This window comes from Orcinus orca, chromosome X (genome assembly GCF_937001465.1).
Source record: "Orcinus orca chromosome X, mOrcOrc1.1, whole genome shotgun sequence".
In the NCBI taxonomy this organism is placed as follows: domain Eukaryota; kingdom Metazoa; phylum Chordata; class Mammalia; order Artiodactyla; family Delphinidae; genus Orcinus; species Orcinus orca.
Window position 1 is genome coordinate 90,265,173 of NC_064580.1, and position 25,737 is coordinate 90,290,909.

The 25,737-nt window shown below is 37.3% G+C and overlaps 2 protein-coding genes and 1 pseudogene across 14 annotated transcripts in view; 1 reads left to right on the forward strand and 2 right to left on the reverse strand.

The window, feature by feature from the left end:
• The window catches only part of LOC101287598 (nuclear RNA export factor 2-like), a 544,209-nt pseudogene that overhangs the window by 386,092 nt on the left and 132,380 nt on the right, over positions 1-25,737 (reverse strand).
• LOC101286095 (nuclear RNA export factor 3) overlaps positions 1-25,737 on the reverse strand; it is a 383,514-nt gene that overhangs the window by 104,206 nt on the left and 253,571 nt on the right. The window lies entirely within an intron of this gene.
• On the forward strand, positions 21,449-23,379 carry TCEAL7 (transcription elongation factor A like 7). Of its 4 annotated transcripts, none has more exons than XM_033417856.2 (3): positions 21,449-21,582; positions 22,205-22,307; positions 22,627-23,379. In XM_033417856.2, the coding sequence occupies exon 3, from the start codon at positions 22,641-22,643 to the stop codon at positions 22,941-22,943; it is 303 nt and encodes a 100-aa protein (XP_033273747.1). In that variant the 5' UTR covers positions 21,449-21,582; positions 22,205-22,307; positions 22,627-22,640; the 3' UTR covers positions 22,944-23,379. The 4 variants fall into 4 exon arrangements, with proteins under 4 accessions (XP_033273747.1, XP_033273748.1, XP_033273749.1 ...); XM_033417857.2 differs by having other exon boundaries at positions 21,461-21,582; positions 22,166-22,307; XM_033417858.2 differs by having other exon boundaries at positions 21,464-21,582; positions 22,205-22,236.

Here is a 25,737-nt window from a genome sequence, read left to right on the forward strand (position 1 = left end):
AAGAATTTAATTTAGCAGGGTTGTAGTTATGGATAGATATACAAAAACTCAGTTGTGTTCCTGTATGCTAGCAATGAACCATTGGAAATTGAAATTTTGTGTGTGTGTATGAAATGTATGATAGGTTCCAAAAATGTGAAATACTTAGGGATAAATTTAAGAAAACATGTAGAAAACTTATACATTGAAAACTACAAAAGACTGCTGAAAGAAGCTAAAGATCAAAATAAATGTGAAGGTAAACCATGATCCTGGGTCAAGAATTTCAGTACTGTTAAGATACTAATTCTCTCCAAATTGATCTATAAATTCAGTGCAGTCAAAATAAAACTTGCAGCAGGCAACTTCATGTAAACTGATAAACTTAACCCCAAATTTCTATGGAAATGCAAAGTGCCTAGAATAGACAAAATAATTTTGAAAAGAAAACCACAAATCTGGAAAATTGCATTATCTGAGTTCCAGACTTATGATGTAGTAGTAAAGGTAGTGTAGTAGTGGCATGTACAGACATTGGGCTTATCAAAAAAAAATGTCTGCTCTTTGAAAGATATGGTTAAGAAAATGAAGTGGGAATCTGGGAGAAAATACTTAGAATATGTGTAACCAACAAAAGGTTTGTATCCAGAAGATATATAAAGAACTCTTAAATTTCAAAATAAGAAGGCAAACAATGCAATTAAAAATGATCAAAAAGAATAATATATGAAAAACATTAAAAAGAAGACTAAAAACCAAAAATGAACAAAAATTTCACAGAAGTACATATGCAAATTACCAATGAGCTCATGGAAAGATCCTCAATCTCGTTAATCACCAGGAAAATGTAAAAAACAAGACAAAACAAAACCCAGAATTACATATCACTGCACACTCATCTGAGTAGCTAATATTTAAAAGTCAGACAACCCTTAGTATTTTTTTAAATAGTAGCCTCTTATCCATGTTTTTACATCACCACTTTTTTTTTAAAGTCTTTATTGAATTCGTTACAAAATTGCTTCTGTTTTATGTTTTGGTTTTTTTTGGCCATAAGGCATGTGGGATCTTAGTTCGCATCCCCTGCATTGGAGGGCGAAGTCTTAACCACTGGACCACCAGAGAAGTCCCCAATCCTAAGTATTTTTGAGGATATGGAACAACTGGGACTCTCATTCATTGCTGGTAAGAAGTTCACCCACCTTGAAAGATTTCAACAGTTTCTTGAAAAGTTAAACTTACACTTACCATATGTCCCAGAAATTCCACTCTTAGGAATTTTCCCAAGCAGAATTTAAAACATTTCCTCAAAAAGATTTGCACAGGAATGTTCATAGCAATTTCATTTATGATAGGCCCTAAGTGGGTACAATCCAAATGTCCATCAAGAAATGAATAGAGAAACAAATTTGATGTTTTCATGAATTAGAATACTACTAAGCAATAGAAAGAGGCAAACTACTGGTACAAGCAATAACAGAGATGCATCTCAAAAAATATTATACTTAGGGAAAGATACCAGACACAAAAGAGTACATTCTGCATGATTCCATTTATATAAAGTTAGAGGCAAAACTAAATTATATTGATATAAATTTAATCAAATCAATGTTTGCCTGGCTTGAAGGTTGCAATTTTTCTGACTGTAAAAGGGGCAAAACAGAACTTTCTTAGCTGAGGGAAATGTTCTCTATCTTGACAGAGTAGTAACTCCACTGGAAAATGCATTTTCATTGAACTGTATAGTTAAAATGTATGTATCTTATTGTATGTAAATTATACCCCAGTAAAGGAAATTAAAAATCAAATTATCTAGGAATAAATCTTATTAAATACTTACAAGACCTCTACACTGAAAATTATAAAATACTTCTGAGAAACATTAAAGAAGACCTAAATAAGTATAGAAATATGGATTGAAAGACTCAATATTTTCAAGTTGTCAATTATTCCCAAATTGATATATAAATTCAATGCAATCCATATAAAAATCCCAGCAGGTTATTTTTCTGTTGGCAAGCAGATTCCAACTACGTATATGAAAATGCAAAGAAAGAGCCAAATATATCCAAGACAACTTTGAAAAAGAGAGCTCCAAGATTTCCATACTAGGTACCAAACTTAATACAATGCTATAGTGAATAAATAGTATGACATTGTCTCAAATATTAACATATATGTGTATACACACAGACACAGGCACACACGTATGGACCTGTGAAACATACCTTGATTTATGGCAAAGATGACAGTGCAGTGGAGAAAGGATTTAAAAAAAAAAGTCATAGCAGTTCAAATAAATATCCATGGGTGAAGGATATTTGTTAACTCCACCTAAGTAACACACAAAAATAAATTCCCAGAGGATTGCAGATCTAAATGGGAAAGGTAAAAATGTCATTCTAATGCAAAATGCACAGGAAATCATCTTCATGACTTTGGAGTAGGCAGTGTTCTTAAAGAGGGCACAAAAAGGACTAATTACAAAGGATAAAAAAGATTATAAATTGTACTTTATTAGTATCAGAAACTTCTATTCATCAAAAGACATATCAAAAGAATAAGGAAGCAAGCCACAAGCTAGGAGAAGATTTTTCGAACACATATATCTGAGAAATGATTTGTATCTATAATGTATAAAGAACTCTCAAAAATGAATAAGAAAAAGACAACCCAATAGAAAACTGGGCAAACACTTTAAAACAGCAACTCAAAAAACTGAATACCCAAATGTCTAGTAAATTTGTGAAAATATGCTCATCTTCATTCTCTTGCAGAGAAATGCAAATTGAAACCAAAATGTGATACCACTAAACACCACCCAGAATGTCTAAAATAATAAAGACAGAAAATATCAAGTGTTTTACAAGTACAATTAGAACTGGTACTATCACTTTGGAAAACTATTTGGAAGAATATATAAAAGTAAACATATGTATACTCTATGACCCAGCACTCTCACTCTAGATTCACCCATAATAAAAATGTCTGCATTGGTTTACCAAACAACATTTACACCTATGTTCATAATAGCACTTTTTAAACTGCCCAATATTACCAAGTACCCAAATGTTCTTCATCAGGAAAATGTACAGGTTAATTGTGTATTAACACAGTGTATTATTCAGCAATAAAAATGTACAAATTAGAGGACCTTCAACGTGGCAGGGTAGTAAGATGTGGAGATCACCTTCCTCCCCACAATATATCAAAAATACATCTACATGTGTAACAACACCTACAGAACACCTACTGAAGGCTGGCAGAAGACCTCAGACTCCCCAAAAGTCAAGAAACTCTCCACATACCTGGCTGTGTGGCTGACAGGGATTTGGTGCTCCAGCCAGGTGTCAGGCCTGAGCATCTGAGGTGGGAGAGCCGAATTCAGGACATTGCTCCACCAGAGACCTCCTGGCCCCACGTAATATCAATCGGCGAGAGCTCTGCCAGAGATCTCCATCTCAACACTAAGACCCAGCTCCACTCAACAACCAGCAAGCTCCAGTGCTGACACCCCATGCCACACAATTAGCAAGACAGGAACACAACCCCAACCATTAGCATAGAGGCTGGCTGAAATCATACTAAGTTCACAGACACCCCAAAACACACCACCGGACTCGGTCCTGCCCACCAGAAAGACAAAATCCAGCCTCATCCACCAGAACACAGGCACCAGTCCACTCCACCAGGAAGCCAACACAACCCACTGAACCAGCCTTAGTCACTAGGGGTAGACACCAAAAGCAACGGGAGCTATGAACATGCAGCCTGCGAAAAGGATACCCCAAACAGAGTAAGTTAAGCAACATGAGAAGACAGAGAAACATACAGCAGATAAAGGAGCAAGGTAAAAAACCCACCAGACCAAACAAATGAAGAGGAAATAGGCAGTCTATCTGAAAAAGAATTCAGAGTAATGATAGTAAAGATGATCCAAAATCTTGGAAATAGAATGGAGAAAATACAAGACAGGTTTAAGAAGGACCTAGAAGAACTAAAGAGCAAATAAACAATGATGAACAACACAATAAATGAAATTAAAAATTCTCTAAAAGGAATCAATAGCAGAATTACTGAGGCATAAGAATGGTTAAGTGACCTGGAAGATAAAATAGTGGAAATAACTACCACAGAGCAGAATAAAGAAAAAAGAATGAAAAGGATTGAGGACAGTCTCAGAGACCTCTGGGACAACATTAAATGCACCAACATTCTAATTATAGGGGTCCCAGAAAAAGAAGGGAAAAAGAAAGGGTCTGAGAAAATATTTGAAGAGATTATAGTTGAAAATTTCCCTAATATGGCAAGGGAAATAATCAATCAATTGCAGGAATTGCAAAGAGTCCCATACAGGATAAATCCAAGGAGAAACACACAAAGACACATATTAATCAAACTATCAAAAATTATATATAAAGAAAAAAATATTAAAAGCAGCAAGGGAAAAACAGCAAATAGCATACAAGGAAATCCCCATAAGGTTAACAGCTGATCTTTCAGCAGAAACTCTGCAAGCCAGAAGGGAGTGGCAGGACATATTTAAAGTGATGAAGGGGAAAATCCTCCAACCAAGATTACTCTACCCAGCAAGGATCTCATTCAGATTTGACGGAGAAATTAAAACCTTTAGAGACAAGCAAAAACTTAGAGAATTCAGCACCACCAAACCAGCTTCACAACAAATGCTAAAGGAATTTCTCTAGGCAGGAAACACAAGAGAAGGAAAAGACCTACAATAACAAGCCCAGAACAATTAAGAAAATGATAATAGGAACATACGTATTGATAAGTACCTTAAATGTAAATGGATTAAATGCTCCAAACGAAAGGCATAGACTGGCTGAATGGATACAAAAACAAGACCCATATATATGCTGTCAACAAGAGACCCACTCCAGACTTAGGGACACATACAGACTGAAAGTGAGGGGATGGAAATATATTCCATGCAAATGGAAATCAAAAGAAAGCTGGAGTAGCAATTCTCATATCAGACACAATTGACTTTAAAATAAAGACTATTACAAGAGATAAAGAAGGACACTACATAATGATCAAGGGATCAATCCACGAAGAAGATATAACAATTGTAAATATTTACACACTCAACATAGGAGCACCTCAAAACATAAGGAAAATGTTAACACCATAAAAGGGGAAACCGACAGTAACACAATAATATTTGGGGACTTTAACACCCCACTTTCACCAATGGACAGATAACCAAAATGAAAATAAATAAGGAAACACAAGCTTTAAATGATACATTAAACAAGGTGGACTTAATTGATATTTATAGGACATTACATCCAAAACAACAGAATACACCTTCTTCTAAAGTGCTCATGGAACATTCTCCAGGATAGATCATATCTTGAGTCACAAATCAAGCCTTGGAAATTTAAGAAGATTGAAATCGTATCAAGTATCTTTTCCGATGACAAGACTATGAGACTAGATATAAATTACAGGAAAAAAAACTGTAAAAAGTACAAACACATGGAGGGTAAACAATACACTACTAAATAACCAAAGATTCACTGAAGAAATCAAAGAGGAAATCAAAAAATACCTAGAGACAAATGATAAAGAAAACACGATGACACAGAACCTATGGGATGCAGCAAAAGCAGTTCTAAGAGGGAAGATTATAGCAATACAATCCTACCTCAAAAAACAAGAAAAATCTCAAATAAACAGCCTAACCTTACACCTAAAGCAATTAGAGAAAGAAGAACAAAAAAACTCCAAAGTTAGCAGAAGGAAAGAAATCATAAATATCAGATCAGAAATAAATGAAAAAGAAATGTAGGAAACGATAGCAAAGATCAATAAAACTAAAAGCTGGTTCTTTGAGAAGATAAACAAAATTGATAAACCATTAGCCAGACTCATCGAGAAAAAAAGGGAGAAGACTCAAACCAACAGAATTAGAAATGAAAAAGGAGAAGTAACAACTGACACTGCAGAAATACAAAGGATCATGAGAGATTACTACAAGCAACTATGTGCCAAGAAAATGGACAACCTAGAAGAAATGGACAAATTCTTAGAAAAGCACAACCTTTTGAGACTGAGCCAGGAAGAAATAGAAACTATAAACAGACCAATCACAAGCACTGAAATTGAAACTGTGATTAAAAATCTTCAAATAAACAACAGCCCAGGACCAGATGGATTCAATGGCAAATTCTATCAGACATTTAGAGAAGAGCTAACACCTATCCTTCTCAAACTCTTCCAAAATATAGCAGAGGGGGGAACACTCCCAAACACATTCTACAAGGCCACCATCACCCTGATACCAAACCCAGACAAAGATGTCACAAAAAAAAGAAAACTACAGGTCAATATCACTGATGAACATAGATGCAAAAATCCTCAAGAAAATGCTGGCAAACAGAATCCAGCAGCACACTAAAAGGATCATACACCATGGTCAAGTGGGGTTTATCCCAGGAATGCAAGGATTCTTCAATATACACAAACCAATCAATGTGATACACCATATTAACAAATTGAAGGAGAAAAATAATAAGGTAATCTCAATAGATGCAGAAAAAGCTTTCAACAAAATTCAATGCCAATTTATGATAAAAACTCTCCAGAGAGTGGGCATTGAGGGAACCTACCTCAACACAATAAAAGCCATATATGATAAACCCACAGCCAACATCATTCTGAATGGTGAAAAACTGAAACCATTTCCACTAAGATCAGGAAGAAGACAAGGGTGCCCACACTCACCACTATTATTGAACATAGTTTTGGAAGTTTTAGCCACAGCAATCAGAGAAGAAAACAAAATAAAAGGAATACAAATTGGAAAAGAAGAAGAAAAACTGTCACTGTTTGCGGATGACATGCTGCTATACATAGAAAATCCTAAAGATGCCACCAGTAAACTACTCGAGCTAATGAATGAATTTGGTAAAGTAGCAGGATACAAAATTAATGCACAGAAATCTCTTGCTTTCCTATACACTAACAATGAAAAATCTGAGAGAGAAATTAAGGAAACACTCCCATTTACCATTGCAACAGAAAGAATAAAATACCTAGGAATAAACCTACCTAAGGCGACAAAAGACCTGGATGCAGAAAAATATAAGACACTGATGAAAGAAATTAAAGATGATACAAATAAATGGAGAGATATACCATTTTCTTGGATTGGAAGAATCAACACTGTTAAAATGACTATACAACCAAAGCAATCTACAGATTCAATGCAATCCCTATCAAACTACCACTGGCATTTTTCACAGAACTAGAACAAAACATTTCACAATTTGTATGGAAACACAAAGGATCCCGAATAGCCAAAGCAATTTTGAGAAAGAAAAACAGAGCTGGAGGAATCAGGCTCCCAGCCTTCAGACTATACTACAAAGCTATAGTAATCAAGACACTATGGTAGTAGCATGAAAATAGAAAAATAGATCAATGGAACAGGAGAGAAAGCCCAGAGATAAACCCACACACATATAGTCACCTTATTTTTGATACAGGAGGCAAGAATATACAATGGAGAAAAGACAGCCTCTTCAATAAGTTGTGCTGGGAAATCTGGACAGCTACGTGTAAAAGAATGAAATTAGAACACTCCCTAACACCATACACAAAAATAAACTCAAAATGGATTAAAGACCTAAATGTAAGGCCAGACCCTATAAAACTCTTAGAGGAAAGCATAGGCAGAACAATATCACATAAATCACAGCAAGATCCTTTTTGACCCACCTCCTAGAGAAATGGAAAAAAAACAAAAATAAACAAATGGGACCTAATGAAACTTAACAGCTTTTGCACAACAAAGGAAAGTATAAACAAGATGAAAAGACAACACTCAGAATGGGAGAAAATGTTTGCAAATGAAGCAACTGGCAAAGGATTAATCTCCAAAATTAGCAAGCAGCTCATGCAGCTCAATATCAAAGAAAGAAACAACCCAATCCAAAAATGGGCAGAAGACCTAAATCAACATTTCTCCAAAGAAGATATACAGATTTCCAACAAACACATGAAAGGATGCTCAACATCACTAATCATTAGAGAAATGCAAATCAAAACTACAGTGAGGTATCACCTCACACCGGTCAGAACGGCCATCATCAAAATATCTACAAAAAATAAATGCTGGAAAGGCTGTGGAGGAAAGGGAACCCTCTTCCATTCTTGGTGGGAATGTAAATTGATAGAGCCACTATGGAGAACACTATGGAGGTTCCTTAAAAAACTAAAAATAGAACTACCATATGACCCAGCAATCCCACTACTGGGCATATACCCTGAGAAAACCATAAGTCAAAAACAGTCACGTACCACAATGTTCATTGCAGCTCTATTTACAATAGCCAGGACATGGAAGCAACCTAAGTGTCCATCGACAGATGAATGGATAAAGAAGATGTGGCACATATATACAATGGAATATTACTCAGCCATAAAAAGAAACAAAATTGAGTTATTTGTGGTGAGGTGGATGGACCTAGAGTCTGTCCTACAGAGTGAAGTAAGTCAGAAAGAGAAAAACAAACACCATGTGCTAACACATATATATGGAATCTAAAAAAACGAAATGGTTCTGAAGAACCTAGGGGCAGGACAGGAATAAAGACGCAGGGGTAAAGAATGGACTTGAGGACACGGGGAGGGGGACGTGTAAGCTGGGATGAAGTGAGAGAGTGGCACTGACATATATACACTACCAAATGTAAAATAGGTAGCTAAAGGGAAGCAGCCGCATAACACAGGGAGATCAGCTCGGTGCTTTGTGACCACCTAGAGGGGTGGGATAGGGAGGGTGGGAGGGAGACGCAAGCGCGAGTGGATATGAAGATATATGTATACGTATATCTGATTCACTCTGTAATACAGCAGCAACTAACACAACAATGTAAAGCAATTATATTCCAAGAAAGATGTTAAAAATGTACAAATTTCAACTACACATAATATAAATGGATCTCACAAACATAATATTGAGATAAAGAAGCCAGAGTGAAAAAGAATAATGTATATGAGTTTGTATGTATTTAAACATAGGCATAACCATCATAAATATCTATGATGCTAGAATTCAGGGTGGCAGTCTTGGGTAAATGACTGGAATGGAATTTCTACAGTGTTGTTAATGTTCCGGGTTTTTTGTTTTGAGTGTTCGTTAAATGGTTTTAATTTGTAAAAGTTTATTGAGCTACATATTTATGATTTGAGCACTTTTACATATGTATTTTATTTCTAGTAAAATATTCCCTAAATGCCGAACAAGCTTACATCATTCCTCTCATAGTAAACTTAAACTCAAAAAAAAATTCTCACATTATTGGTGGGTATATAATTTGGTACATTCTTTTTTAAAAATTTTATTTTATTGAAGTACAGTTGATTTACAATGTTGTGTTAATTTCTACTGTAAAGTGATTCAGTTATACATATATACTTTTTTTTCATATTCTTTTCTACTGTTGTTTATCACAGGATATTGAGTTTAGCTCCCTGTGCTTTACAGTAGGACCTTGTTGTTTATCTGTAATTTGGTTCATTCTTTCTGGAGAGCTATTTGACAGGAATTATTAAAAGAAATGTTCATATTGTTTGATATAGTCATTTAATTTTTTGCATTCTGTTCTACAGAAAAAAATCATACATGTGTGGAAAGATTTGCACATAAAGATGTTCTTTGTAGTAAAACAAATAAAGCCAAACAATAGAAGAAACAAAATATACAAATATAGATTATTGGGCTTAAACAAGTTATTGCCTATCCACATAATTGAGTTCTGTTAAGTAGTAAAAGTACACTGTAAAAGTGTATTTAATGATAAAGAATACCTTTCATGATTTACACTTTAAATAATAGAAAAGTAGATTAGAAACAATATGCTCAATGGGATTGTAATATATATCTATATGCATATGTATACATATAAACATAGAATGTAATGATAAAATATAATCAATCCTTATTTCTGAATATTCTTATACAATCAATATTAAAACAAGCAATTTCTGTACGTAAAACCACCAGAAACAAACATAGCAAATAAACTAGGAAATATGCACAATATATATCATGAATTCATTTTAACTTCATTTTTCCATGCTTCAGAAAAAAGTGATATGGAGAAAACCTTTCTTTTCACATGAAAAATCTATCACTCCCTTCACAGTTTGTTTAGGATACAGGATAAGCCACTGTAATAGAGACCCCAAGAATAAAATGGTTCAGACAAGAGGGAAGTGTATTTCTCTCATACAAAATAGTCCAGAGATAGGAAGGGACTTTTGGGCAGGTGAATTTGTCTGCTGTATAGGTCAGGTGCCTTCTATTCTGTTGCTCTGCTATCTCCTAGAGTGTTGTCCTTATACTTTGTCTGAGTTCTAGGACACAGGAAGCAGGAAAGAGAAAGTAGTAGGAAAACAATTCCCTTTTAAAAATTGATACAGAAGTTGCACGTTCCACATCTGCTCATATTCTATTGCAAAGAACTTGAACAAAAGACATACTGTACTTGGCTACAAAGGAGGCTAGGGAATGTTAATTTCTTGTTGAGTGATCAAGAGTTCTTCTAAAACATTGGGAAAGGAAATCCTGTTACTTAGAGGAAGATAGGGAAAATTGTCACTGGGGGCAATTAGCAGTCTTGGGTAAAATAAGTGATGGCAATAAAGTTAACAATCATCACCCAAACTTTGGTAAAGTTGATCATCTGAGATACTACATCCACACACAATTCCATTTAGTGCAAAACAAAGTTTTCTCTATGTCTAAGAAAAATCAACTGGGTGAATAGCCGTGTGGTGTACAGAGACCCTGATCATCCATATTTACTATAACTTTGTCATAGTTAAATTTTTGTGAACACCACTGATTATTTCCTTAGCATGGATACCTAGGAATGAATTTGTGGGCTCAAGGGGCACCCATATTTTAAATGTAAATGCCTGAGTTCTATACAGAAAGGTGGAGAAATTCATATTCCATTACCTGGAAATAAGCGAGAAAGCCCTTGGGGGAGTGTAGAGTACAGACTTCCTGATTTTGTGTCATAAAGAGCTTGCACTGAACCCACTTTGAGACCATAGACACCATCAATAGACTTAAGTACCTCCAAAGGAGGACTAAGTAGACTTGTACTCACAAGGCAGCATGAGACAGGCCAGAGTAATTAGTGATAAGCCAGTGGGCCTGGCTTCAGTCAGACAGGTCTCCTCTTTCCCACCCTACTTCTAGGTCGTGCCCATGTTCTGAGGCCCAGGTCAAGTTCCTTTTCCTCCTCTAGGCTTTTCTATTTTGAGCGAACCTGGCCATTGCTATCTCCAAGCCCCTATTGGCCTGACAGTTCACCCTTTCCTTTAGCTTTCTCCAAATGGCCTCATATGTAGGGGTATTTGCCCTACCCAGAGAGAGTATATCTTTCACCAGCATAGTACCCTCCTCTGAGACCTAACCCTTATCATTCAGAGCACACAGGGCAGGGCTTGGGCATCTGAGGAGGTCCCCAAAATACCTATTGACTCAACCGTGAACAAAGGGAAGAAATTGAATGGAGAATATGGGAGAGGACATAGGGTTATATTGAGACAGTCTTCATTCTAAAACCTGGATTGGTTCCCAGACTCAACACTAACCAGCCATGTAACCTTGGACACCTTACTTAAACCTCTCAAAAGGAGAGAGAGAGAGAATGGAGGGAAGAACACCAGAGAAGAGTGTGCCATAACAGTTCAGATGCAAGCTCAAAAGGGCCTAAACCAGCATAATAAGTTCAGCTGTCACAATAAAGAAAGATGGAGGCTTACTGGCTATCAAAGGGGGTGAGAGTCAGACAAGGCTCTGAAATTTCAAGACAGAGTGACTAGACAAGTTAATATGGTAGGTTGGGTTAATTAATGTTAAAGGCACACGATCTCATTCAAAGATGACTATAAAATATCAGCAGAAGACCTAAAAGTCAATTTGGCCCCCATAGACCTGTAGTCACAAAATGATATCAACTGGGTAAGGGAAAACTGTTGGAGTTAATATTTTAATCTCCTAGATATAGCTGCAAATTTGCAGGATTAGAGGAAAGAGGATCAGGTTGAACAAGAAGTAGGTAGTTAGCAAAATCCAGACTGTGAGAAACCCTACAAGTGAAACAGCCCAAGTTCTTCCACAGATAATTTGTGAGGAAAAGAAAGAGATGGAGGAAAAAGCCATACATTAATGGAGGCTTCTGGGGTAGCTGAAAAAGTTCTATTTATTGATCTGAATTATGGTTATAGGAGTGTTCACCTCACAATATTTCACTGCCCTATACATTTTAAATGTTTCTAGGTTATATTTTATAATAAAAATGCTTTAAAACTTACAAGCTTTCTTTTTTTACGTGAGTTTCAAGAATCATAACATGATAACAAGGGTAGTGACAGTGAGGTTTCAGGGTCTCCTAATGACCTCATAATAAACAAGATCAGGGTTGTTAAGAATTCTACCACATGAATTGACTCAGTGATTTCCCAGTTTATATAACTAGTCCTGCATTTCTTTGTTTTACAATTGCATGCAATTATTGAAAATATCACTGTGGTTTTCACTCAATCTGCAGGCAATGTCCATCTAGGATAAAAATGCTACAAAATTATGACAATTGAGGGGCTCCTGTATAGCCTTTCACAGTCCAAATTGATTGCCTTGTTTTGCAGAAGCGTCAGGTTCACCTTGTGTTGATTTTGTTTTGATCACTTTTCTAACAACTGTTAGAGATATAATTTACAGACATTAAATTGTACACATATGAAGAATACATTTCTAATGAGTAGTGAGTACTGAAAAGTGTATACTCCCACATAATCACTACCACATTTAAGATATAGAACATTTCCATTACCTCAGAAAGTCATGCCCCTTTGCAGTTAGTACCCCAATAAACTTTATTCCAGGAAACAAATAAACTGATTTCTATTACTATAGATAGGTTTTACCTTCTCAGGAATATTGTATAAATGGAATCATATTGTACATATTCTTTTGTGCCTGGCTTCATCCATATTATTGCCTGAATCACTTTGTTCCTTTTTTTTGTTCTATTGTTTGTGTTTGGTATTGCAACATAACAAATAACCCCAATACTTAGGGGCTTAAGACAACAAACTTTTTTTTTTAATTTTTTGATGAACCTCCATGATGTTTTCTATAGTGGCTGTACCAATTTACATTCCCACCAACAGTGCACAAGTATTCTCCTTTCTCCACATCCTCTCCAACACGTATTTGTTGTCTTTTTGTTAATAGCTATTCTGACAGGTGTGAGGTGATACCTCACTGTGGTTTTGATTTGCATTTCTGTGATGATTAGTGATGTTGAGCATCTATCCATGTGTCTGTTGGCCATCTGTATGTCTTTCAAAAAATGTCTATTCAGGTCCTTTGTCCATTTTTTAATTGGGTTGGGTTTTTTTTTTGATGTTGAGTTATATGAGTTCTTTGTATATCTAGGATATTAACCACTTATCAGATATACGGTTTGCAAATATCTTCTCCCATTCAGTAAGCTGCCTTTGGTATTGTTGATAGATTCCTTCACTGTGTATAAGCTTGTTAGTTTGAGGTATTCCCATTTGTTTATTTCTGCTTTTGTTTCCCTTGTCTGAGGAGACTATATCCAAAAACATATTGCTGAGACCAATATCAAATTGCTCAATGTCTATGTTTTCTTACAGGAGTTTTATGGTTTCAGTTCTTATATTTAAATTCTTAATACATTTTGAGTTGATTTTTGTATATGGTGTGAGAAAGTAATCCAGCTGATTCTTTTGCATATAGCTATCCAGTTTTCTAACATCATATATTGAAGAGACTGTCTTTTCCCCATTGTATATTCTTGCCTCCTTTGTTGTAGATTAATTGACCATATGTAAGATTGAGTTTATCTTTGGGCTTTCTATTCCCTTCCATAATATCTGTGTCTGTTTTTTGTACCAGTACCATACTGTTTTTGATGACTGTAGCTTTGTAGTATAGTTTGAAAGGGGGAGGATGATACCTCCAGCTTTGTTCTTTTTTTCTCAAAATTGTTTTGGCTATTTGGGGTCTTTTATGTTTCTATACAAATTTTAGAATTATTTGTTCTAATTCTGTGAAAAATGCCATTGGAATTTTGATAGGGCTTGCATCAAATCTGTAGATTGCCTTGGGGAGTATCGTCATTTTGACAATATTAATTCTTCCAATACATGAACATGGAATATCTTTTCATTTGTGTCATCTTAAATTTCTTTCATCAACATCTTATAGTTTTCTGAGTATGTGTCTTTTACCTCGTTGGTTAGATATAGTCCTAGGTATCAATATTTTATTCTTTTTGATACAGTTGTAAATAGGATTGTTTTTCTTAATTTATTTCTGATAGTTCATTGTTAGTGTATAGAAATGCAACAGATTTCTGTATATTGATTTTGTACCCTGCAAGTTTACTGATTTCAATTATTAGTTCTAATAGTTTTATCATGGCATGTTTAGGATTTTCTATATATAGAATCATGTCACCTGCAAAGAGTAACAATTTTATTTCTTCCTTTCCAAATGTTGATTACTTTTCTTTTGCTTTCTTGTCTAACAGCTGTAGCTAGGACTTCCAACAAAATATATATTTTATTGGAATATATCAAATAAAAGTGGTGAGAGTGGGCATCCTTGGCTTGTTCCTGGTCTTAGAGGAAATACTTTCAGTTTTTCACAATTGAAAATGATGTTGGCTGTAGGTTTGTCATATGTGGTCCTTATTATGTTGAAGTATGTTCCCTCTATGCCCACTTTGTTGAGATTTTTTTATCATAAATAGATGTTGAATTTTGTCAAAAGCTTTTTCTGCATCTATTGATATGATCATATGTTTTTATTCTTCAATTTTTAATGTAGTGTATCACATTGATTTATTTACAGATAGTGAACCATCCTTGTATCCCTGGGATAAATCTCACTTGATCACGGTGTATTATCCTTTTAACTATTATTGAATTCAGTTTGCTAACATTTTGTTGAGGATTTTTCCATCTATGTTTGTCAGTGATATTGGCCTATAATTTTCTTTTTTATGGTCTCTGTCTGATTTTGGTATCAGACAAAGGGTGATGCTGGACTCATAGATTGAGTTCAGAAGTACTCTTTCCTCTTTGATTTTTTGGAATAGTTTGAGAAGGATAGGTTTTAACTCTTCTTTAAATATTTGTTAGACTTGATCCATTAAGCCATCTGGTCCCAGACTTCTCTTTGTTGGGAGTTTTTTGTTTTTTACTGATTCAGTTTCATTACTGGTAATTGGTCTCTTCATATTTTCTATTTCTTCCTGATTCAGTCCTGGGAGGTTGCACAGTTATAGGAATTTATCCATTTCTTCTAGGCTGTCCATTTTACTGGCATGTAATTGTTCATAGTAATCTCTTATGATCCTTTGTATTTCTACAGTGTTGGTTTTAACTTCTCTTTCATTTTTAAATTTTATTTGGGCCCTTTTTCTTTTTTTCTTGATGAATCTGGCTATAGACTTATCAATTTTGTTTGTCTTTTCAAAGAACCAGCTCTTAGTTTCATTGATCTTTTCTTGGGTTTTTTAGTCTCTATTTAATTTATTTCTGCTCTGATCTGTATTATTTCTTTCTTTCTAGTAACTTTGGGTTTTATTTGTTTTTCTTTCTCTAGCTGCTTTACACGTAAGGTTAGGTTGTTTCTTTGAGATTTTTCTTGTTTCCTGAGGTAAGCTTGTATCACTATAAACTTCCCTCTTAGAACTACTTTTGCAGTGTTCCATTAGGTTTGGATCATTGTGTTTCCATTTTCATTTGTCCCCAGGTATTTTTTTATTTCCTTTTTTGATTTATTCAGTGACCCATTGATTGTTTAGTAGCATATTGTTTAGCTTCCACATGTTTCTGGTTTTTGCAGGGTTTTTTTCTTGTACTTGATTTCTACTTTCATGCTGTTGTGGTCAGAAAAGATGTTGGATATCATTTAAATCTTTTTAAATTTATTGACTTGTTTTTTGGTGTAACCTGTGATCTGTCTTGGAGAATGTTCCATGTGCATTTGAAAAGAATGCATATTTTCTTGCTTTTGGATGGAATGTTCTACATATATCCATCAAGTCTATAAGGTCTAATGTGTCACTCAAGGCCAGTGTTTCCTTATTGATTTTCTGTCTGAATGATCTATCCTTTGATGTAATTGGGGTGTTAAAGTCTCCTAATATTATTGTTTTACTGTCAATTTCTCCCTTTGTGTTTGTTCATATTTGCTTTATGTATTTAGATGTGAATGATAGTACACTTGATTTTGTCCCAGAGGCCTCTTAAACTCTCTTTTTTTTTTTTTTTTTTTTTTGCGGTATGCGGGCCTCTCACTGTTGTGGCCTCTCCTGTTGCGGAGCACAGGTTCCGGATGCGCAGGCTCAGCAGCCATGGCTCACAGGCCTAGCCACTCCATGGCATGTGGGATCTTCCTGAACCGGGGCACGAACCCGTGTCCCCTGCATCGGCGGGCGGACTCTCAACCACTGCACCACCAGGGAAGCCCTTAAACTCTCATTTTTAAAAAATTCTTCTTTCCCTTCATCTTGGGTCATTTCCACTACTCTGTCTTCCAGTTCTCTGATTCATTCCTCTGTATCATCTAATCTTCTGTTGATTCCTTCTACAGTATTTTTTATTTCAGTTATTGTAGTCTTCAGCTCTGTTTGATTCTTTATATTTTTCAACTCTTTTTTGAAATTCTCACTGTGCTCATCCATTTATGCTCATCCATTCTCCTGAATTCAGTGAGCATCTATATGATCACTACCTTGAACTCTTTATTGGGTAGATAGCTTATCTCCACTTTGCTTAGTTCTTCTCCTGGGGTTTTGTCTTGTTCCTTCGTTTGAAACATATTCCTCTATCTCCTCATTTTGCCTAATTCTCTGTGTTCATTTCTATGTATTAGGCAGGTTGGTTATATTTCCTCATCTTGGAGAAGTGACCTTATGTAGGAGATGTCCTGTTGGGCCCAGTACCACACTCCCTTTTCATCACCAGAGCCCTATGCTCCAAGGATGCCCCCTATGTGGGCTACATGGGCTCTTCTATTGTGGTGGAGTAGACTACTGTGGGCACAGTGGTAGATTGGGTTGACCCCCAGCCCAGTTGGTTGCCAGGCTCTGCCTCTTGTCATAGTTGCCAATCTGCTCATGGGTGGGCCTGGGTCTTGGGGCAGCTGGCTGTGCAGCTGGAGGGCCCAAGGCTGGTGCCAGCCTGCTGGTGGGTGGGTAAGCTCCTGTTGCTATAGGCTAGAGGGAGGACTCCAAAATAGTGCTTGCCAGTACCAGTGTCCTTGTGGTAGAAGGAGCTCCCCAAAATGGCTACTGCCATCATCTATGGCCCAGATGGAGTCCCAGTTGTCTCCTGACTCTCTGGGAGGCTTGCCAAGATCAGCAAGTGGGTCCAAACCAGGCACTATGACTTAGAGCTTGTTAGATTTTGTGTGAAACCTTTAAGAACAGAGTTTCTGTTTCCCACAGCCCTCTAGCTCTCCCGTACACAAGCTCCACTGGCTTTCAAAGAAGATTTTCTTGGAACTTGCTTTCCTAGTGCAGGAACACTGGACTGGGGAGTCTGATGTGGAGCTTGGACCCTTCACTCCCTGGGGAGACCCTCTGCGATTGTGATTATCCTCTCATTTGTGAGTTGCCTACCCAGGGGTGTGGGTCTTTACTATACCATGACTCCACCCCTCCTACCTGTCTCATTGTAGTTCCTTCTTTATATTTTTAGTTATGGAAAATCTTGCCTGTTAGTCTTCAGGTTATTCTCATAGACAGTTTCTCTGTAAATAGTTATAATTTTGGTGTGCCTGTGGGAGGAGGTGAGTTCAGGGTCTTCCTACTCCACCATGTTGGTCACACCTCAACCATTTTTAATTGTAGAATTCAGTGTCTTTTAGTACACTCACAAATGTACAGTTATCAACACTATCTAGCTCCAGAATATTTTCTTCATCCCAAAAGGAAACCCCAGGCCTCTTAGGCATTCACTCCCCATTATCTCCTCTCTTAGCCCCTGGAAACCATTCATTTGCTTTATGTCTTTATGGACCTGCCTATTATGGATATTTAATATAAATACAATCATACAATATGTGGCCTTTTGTGTCTGGCTTGTAACTCACTTGTCATTCTTTGCCCAGCCTCATGAAGTTTCACTTTATGTGTGTGCAGCTTAATATATAGCAACAGGCTCAAGGGAAACTTTTAAAAGACTTTTGGAGAATGATTTTCTGCACTAATCAATCATCTCTTGTATTCTTCCTCACAATGCTCCTCCTCTCTATGCCACAATCCATAGGATGCCTTTAGTCAAAATCCAAAGCAATCATAGGGCTCATCTTGATTGCTTCTCTTCTCTCAGGGACGACACCCTTGTGCTGCCAATTGTCTAGAATCCAAAAAAATTTGTAGTTATTTGATATATTTGCCCAGTTATCTAGTTATTCAAGGCAGGAGGATATGCCTAATCCAAGTTTTTCCATCATTTGTCATTTGGTTTATTTGAGCATATTTTGCACAATTCTAGGACTATTTGCTTATAGAGTCCCCTCACCCTTTGTGAAGCCATACTGGAAAAGAACCAGCAAGTCAGCCTGGTGTCTACCTAACACACAGGAAAATTCACCCCTCCTTGCCATAGCAATGGGGAGAGTACACTATGTGTCTATCTTCACCCTGCTATCTCTTTTGGATCAACAGAATAAGCAGTGATCTAACTAAGAACTGTACACCAGTACCTTGTTCTTGCAGACCTCTCTCTGTATGTAATTCTCTTAGAGCTTCCACCTCTACTTGGTTTAAAAGAGGAAAGAACTATGCTCTCCCTTTCATCCACGAGAAAGGGATAGAATTGACTTTCACCATGTGCCAACCCTGGAGTCAGAATACCTTGGTTAAAATTCTATCTCCACTATTTACTGTGTGACTTTGGGCAAGCTACTTAACCTCTGTACTCCTTAGTTTGCTAATAATAGCATTGTGAGTAGTAATGAATAGTAATTCCGTTAGTATATGTAAAGTGCTTAGAAGAGTGCCTGGTATATTACAAGTATTATGTAAGTATGAAGTACTATCGGTGTTGTTGTTATAATGAATGACACTGAACTCCCCGCAAAGTCTATGGCTCCCACAGTTCTTTACCTGTCACCCTTACCTGTCTCCTTACACTGATTTGGGAGAAGGAGGACTGGGACATTGTTGTAGATACACGGCTTAGACGGGTTTTGGTAAGGTCTTATGAAGGTATCAGGTCCCAATTATTGGACTTTTTTTTCATGATACATAATGCCTCTTTGTCCTCACCTATGAGTCCCATCAACCAATAGTAGGAAAACAAATTAAATCTAACTCAATATCCTACTTTGCTTGCATTTGCATGCATTTTTATAACAGCTTTTACTTATAGATGGAGATGTATTCTGTGAAATGTTTAGATAAACTAAAGCTGTCCAGATCTAATAGAATTTTTGGAGAATGAAGTAAAATAAGGCAGGGAAGTGACATGATCATATCTGTTGTTTAGAATCTTCATTTTATTGGAAGGTGGCAAGATGTAAGTTAAAGAGGCCAGTAAATGTTGTTGTAGTGGTCGGAGTTTATGGTTGCTTGCCTTTGGGAAGTGACAGGGAAGCCAGAGTGGGAATTGGAAGGATTCCTGAGATACTTTGGAGGTAATCATTGAGACCTGCCACTTATTGGAGCACTTGGTATTTGTCAGTCATGAAGACAATGAAGAAAAAGACCACGCATTTTACAGAAGGTGGAGATGCTGGCAACAGGGAAGACCAGAAAAGCAGGCTTATTAGAAGGATGAACTATGGTATTTGCCATCATTTTTGTAATCTGGTCAGTTAATAAAGAATGACTGCTTTCAAATTGGAAAAAAAAACACATAAATCTAATGATCTGCATGAAAAGCCATTTATAGAGGATTCAGGATTTCTCCACCCCAACAACAAATCATTTGCTTCTATCACAACTAACCATTCCTTAATAACCGTGATAACAATGCCTTACTCTTTTTAAGATCTCTTCTCTTTCTCTTCTTAAATATTTTCTGGAACCATTTACTTCAAAGTTGTTAGTGGCAACTTTGCATTTATAATGAGCCACTGTTTTCCTAAAAACAAATACTAAGAACACATCCCTGGGAATTCCCTGGTGGTCCAGTGATTAGGACTCCCGTGCTCTCACTGCCTGAGAGGGCCCGGGTTCAATCCCTGGTCAGGGAACTAAAATTCTACAAGCTGCGCAGTGCAGCCAAAAAAAAAAAAATTAAAAAAAAAAAGTTAAAAGAAAGAACATATCCTTCTTTCTGTTGCATATATTTCAAGCTAACCAATCAACAACAGATTCACTTAGATTAGTACCAAAAGCCTTAGCAACAAAAAGTTTTGTGTGATACGTGACTAAATGGGGCCAATTTCTGTTAGTGCTTCTAATTCCCCAGTGTGGCTGAGTAAGGTCTAAGGAAACATAAATAGGATAGAGATGTGTGGGAGAAACGAAAAACTATTGGATTCTAAATAAGAGTGTTGAGGAAAGGTGGGATCTTTTAAACACAGTATTGAGGGAGATACAAGGGTATGGTACAAACTGGGAGACAGAGGGCATGATACTGAGATCGAAGCAGTAAAATTTTATGACTGACTTTTGATATCTGAAAATCTAGGTATGTAGGATTATGGACTCAGAAGCTCACCTAATGAAAAGGCCTCACATGCTCAGGAGTGCCTCAAAAAGGTAGCTTCCAGTTGCCCTGTACATCCTAAACTTACAAAAATGTGTCTGCTTGGAGGGTCTATATTTATCTTATGACTCAGCAACAGAAACAGGTGGCTGGGTCTTTTTATCCTCCTATCTTGAATCTTTTTTCCAAATGTACGTACTGTTACCATATTTCTGATTATTAAAAGAATATAATATGTTTATGGGGGAAAAGGGGAAAAGAATAGGAAATTATCAGAATGAAAGTGAAAACCACAATCCCAGTCATTACTTCCTTCCTTAATTTACCTCACTCCCTCCAATTTGGTTGCAAGAACTGAAGTGCAAGGAAAATGGTGGCTATTAGTGACTGGGGAGAGGGTGGGTGGAGGGAAGACTGCTCCCTTTCTGTTCTTGTATTTTAGAAGAGGATGAATAATCCTCTCTCTCCACACAACCATTAAAAAATTGTTAATATGACTATGGGAAAATGCAGCCCTTCTCTGGTAATCAGAGAAAGGCAAATTCCAACTACAGGGAGAAGGGGCCACTTTTGACCTCTGGAATTAGCAATGACAAAAATGAGTGACAGGGCCTGGTGGGGGGTGGTGGGTGGTTGGTAAGCCGTTCCATTTCTGCAGCACAGTTAGTGGGAGGGGAAAGTGGGGACCAGAGTTGGAGGATGACATAATCCTCACGTGATCAGGAGCTGACGTGAAGTCCTCATATTCCCGGGCTTCTTTCTCCTCTGGGTACCAGCTCCTTACTGCCCTGCAGGCGTTCGTGCTTGTGGCCAAGAGAAAGAGGACGTAAATTCTTTAAATCCCAGAAGGTTGGTGTGAGGGAACCACTGGGACTCTTGGGGTGGTAGTGACTGAATCTAGTGCCTGGAATATGTCTAGGATTGCTTTCTCCAAACCCGTGCAAACTCGTCGGAGATAATTATATTTTTGAAGGGGGGTGGGGCTGGAGTAGGTGGAAGTCTCCTGAGAGACATCAGAGGTTTAGTGTAGTTTAGAAATATTCAGCTTCTCTCAGACTAGCAAGATTTCCCTTTATCCTTCTTCTCTTTTCCCAACTCCGCTGGAGGAAATGAGGTGTGGGCTGGTGCGTGGAGAAAGTCTGGAATCCTGAGGTGGAGACAGAGAAATTTAGAGATAATTTGAAAACAGTTCGCCTCATTCAATGCTAGCCTGCGAGAGGGATGTGGAGGAGTGGGGAGGGAGGGGTGGGGACAGGGCCCTTGCGGGACTAGGCCTGAGGGTTGGGGGGGGGGTTGGGGGCAGAGATTCGGTAAGAAGGGATAAGAACAGGAGGGGAAACAGGAGGTGGGAAATTTGGGGCGACACGGTGATGAGGATCCTAGATTCAAGATAATAACGTGTGTCTTGTCTCTGGCGCTGGTCGATCCACAGAGAACTCCCTCCTTCCCGCCCCTTCCTTTCTGTCTGCAGGTCTGAGGGTCTGTGTTCACAGACATCTCCAGGCAAGTAAAAGAGGAGGAAACTATCCCGAATCGTCTCAGGGAGAGGAGCACTCAGACGGGGGTCTCTGAGGGTGAGAGTTGGGAAGGGCAAGAGCTGGGTAAAATTTGTAGCGGCCCCACAGCTCAACTCCCTGTCTCGCTCCCCTCCTGCCGCCCATCAGAGAGGCCATTAGCCTCGTCTGCTGGAGAAATGGTGGGCTGCTGAGGGAGGGGAAAGGGGGCGGAGAAGGGGTAGGGGAGGGAGGGGTGCATCTCGAACTTCGGAGGGCTGTACCAGTGAAGCAGGGGTGGGAGATTAGGCGACTATCTAGCTTCAGAGAGAAACTGACAATCTTGAATGAAAAGAAATGAAGCAATCTTACTCTACATTTTCTCCCTGGCCTTAAGCAGGAAACCGCAACAGCATGCAAAAATCCTGCAAAGAAAATGAAGGAAAGCCCAAGTGCAGCGTGCCAAAGAGGGAGGAAGAACGCCCCTATGGAGAATTCGAACGCCAGCAAACAGAAGGGAATTTTAGGCAAAGGTTGCTTCAGTCTCTCGAGGAATTTAAAGAGGACATAGACTATAGGCATTTTAAGGATGAAGAAAAGACAAGAGAGGGAGACGAGATGGAAAGGTGTTTGGAAGAGATAAGGGGTCTGAGAAAGAAATTTAGGGCTCTGCATTCTAACCATAGGCATTCTCGGGACCGTCCTTATCCCATTTAATGCATTTCTCCCCTGAATTCAACTATTTTCTGTTATTAATACTGCAACATTGGTTCCCTTTGTCTGCGTTTTCTTGCTAAATATTTGCTACTATTTTATTCCAATCCTTCAGTGTTCCTTTGATTTACATATGACTCGTTACCATTTCATCCTTTAACCCAATCTCACTCATTTAATAGGGTTGTTTCATTCATTTGCATGGGAAGATGCTCATTGTATATTGTAAAGTGAAAATAATATGTTGCAAAAGGATATATATAGATATGTCTATCTATATATATCTTATAGGTACATTTATACATGTCATAATGCAAAAAAATGTCTGAATTATTATACACCAAAAGGTTAACAGTGAATCTCTGTGATCTGTATTTTATTTTATTTTTTGCCTATCTGCATCTTCTCATTTTCCAAAATAATGAATAATATAAATGTGTGTATATGTGTGTATTACTTGTGTCACGAAAAAACTAAAATAAACAGACACAATAAAAGAACTTGTCAATCACCTTTGAAGGGCAATGAAACACTTAATAAACTCTTAATAACAGAACTATAAGAAAGAAATGTAAACTTCAAATTATCTCTGGATCTCTTAGCCAGAGAAATAAAACTGGCAATTAGTGTAGATACACTTGCTTAAGACTCAGTCTTTTCATGGGAAAACATTTGCCTCACAGGGCTGCTGTGGGGAAGAAATGAGGTGACTGAGCTGTGCTTGGTGGGCTCTTGTTCCCACCTATGCATACAGAACCCCAACCCACTACAGAACATCAGTTTTGAGGGAGGGATTGTCCTGGCATGACTCAACCAGCGCTCAGGAACAAGTCCAATAGGCAGGGAGGTGGGCTCCCCTGGGTCCTGCCAGGCCTGCTGGGCACTGCTGCCTTTTCTGCTGGGCCCTTTGCTCTCTGCTAGCCCTGCTGCTGGTGGTGCAGTGGAGTCCTTGAGTGCCAAAGCCCCGTTGAGTTTCCTGGAGTCCCCAGTGCGTTGAATCCCCACTCTGTCTTCTAAAGCTTCTCTCTGCTTTATAGTGATGCTTAACAGAGGTGGGGACTGTTCCAGGATTGCTTGGGCCACAGTGTTTAGCAGAGTTTTTAGTAAAACAGCCCCTTCCATTTTCAGCCACAGGACACTTCCTCCATAGGAGTCAGACATGATGAGTCCATTTTGGGGGTTGGACCAGGGTTCAAATTTGAGCAAAGGATGTCACGCTATAGTCAGAGTTGCTGCTTGAAGTCTAAGAACTGAGGTTTTGTCTTCTTGCTCTTGTGGGATGATTCCTCCCTGAAGGCTCCTGTCAGGCCTGCCCTACTGGTTCAGAAGACTCTCAGGAGACATGTGTAAATTGCAAAAAGTAATGCAGGAAATAGATCTAGGGAAACAATCCCCTTCTCTCCATCCCTTCCAATCCTGAAACATGTGTAAGAATTCTTTGTAAGACTCATATATGTATAACACATATTATATATATAAACATATACACATATATAGAAATATATGTATTTATACCTTTTAGTGTATATATGTACATATATTGTTTTATGTATATGTATATATGTATACTTAAGCATTATTTCTTAACTGGACTTTGCATTTTCCATTTCAAAGTAAAGACTATAATATTTCATTATATTTTATCATTTCATTATATTTCTATTGATTACTGCTGTGACTTATGCATAGTGGGTACTTAATAAATGTTTACTTAATTAGAATTCTAGTGTTCTTGGCCCAGTTTTACTTCTGATTGCATAAAATTGGAAATAATCTATTTCTCTAGAAACTGTAACTTACATTTTCAAAAAGAACCCAATAAGAAAGGAATTATTCCCTAAATTCAGTCTATAAAACTATTATATATAACCTTGTATAATTAATTGATGTCTCTCAAAAAGTCAGCTCCTGACATTATAATCTTCTAGAGTGCTTATTACAAATACAAATTTATGACAAATAGCTCCCCATACACACACATACTCTTACAAAGTCAGAATTTCTGTGCATATAGCCTTGGAATCTTCATTTTGGGGTTCCCATGAAATTATGTTCTTCAAAACTGCTTCAAAAATCCTCATTATAGACCCTGTTTCAGCTGAGCAGTGCAGAAGGAGTCTTCTTATAACCAAAGAGCCTAATTGTTTACAATTCGTAATTAAGGGCTCCTGAAAGTCAAAATGGTTGGTACCATAGCCTGAAAATTGAGGGTACTCATCAAGTAAATCTATGTGGAGAATAAGCATTATCCAACCTTAGTAGAAGGCAAAAAGACAAATGAAAAATGAATAAAATAAAACAAGTTGTTATCTACCTATCAAATAGACAAATGTTTACTTACAATACTCAGTTTTATTGAGGATGTAGGCATTTTCATACTCAATGAAAGAGTAAATTGCTATATTCATTTTTTTTGCTTCTATTCACAATAAATACCAAAAGCTCTATACTCTGCATACTCCATGACTCCCAAATTCTACTGCTTAAACTTTGTCCTAAGGAAATAATCACAGCAGTGAGAAAATATTTAGCTATAAGCATTTTTATTTAAAGATTTTACACATTTTCAAGGAGGTTTTTTAACCTAAGAATCAAGTACATGGACTATCCAATCAGAAGAAAATGAACATAGATTCCTACTAGCCACATACACAAAGATACATCCCAGGTGGATTAAAGATGAAAATGTGTAAAACAGAAATAGAATATTGCAATGAAAATTAAGAAAAAAACTATATAGTCTTGTAATGTGATTATCTTCTTAAACATGAAAGAAAATCCAGAAGTTGTAAAGGAA

Bases quoted from the DNA above. Each gene is read 5' to 3' on its own strand.
- TCEAL7 (XM_033417856.2), top strand. From the start codon at position 22,641: ATGCAAAAATCCTGCAAAGAAAATGAAGGAAAGCCCAAGTGCAGCGTG.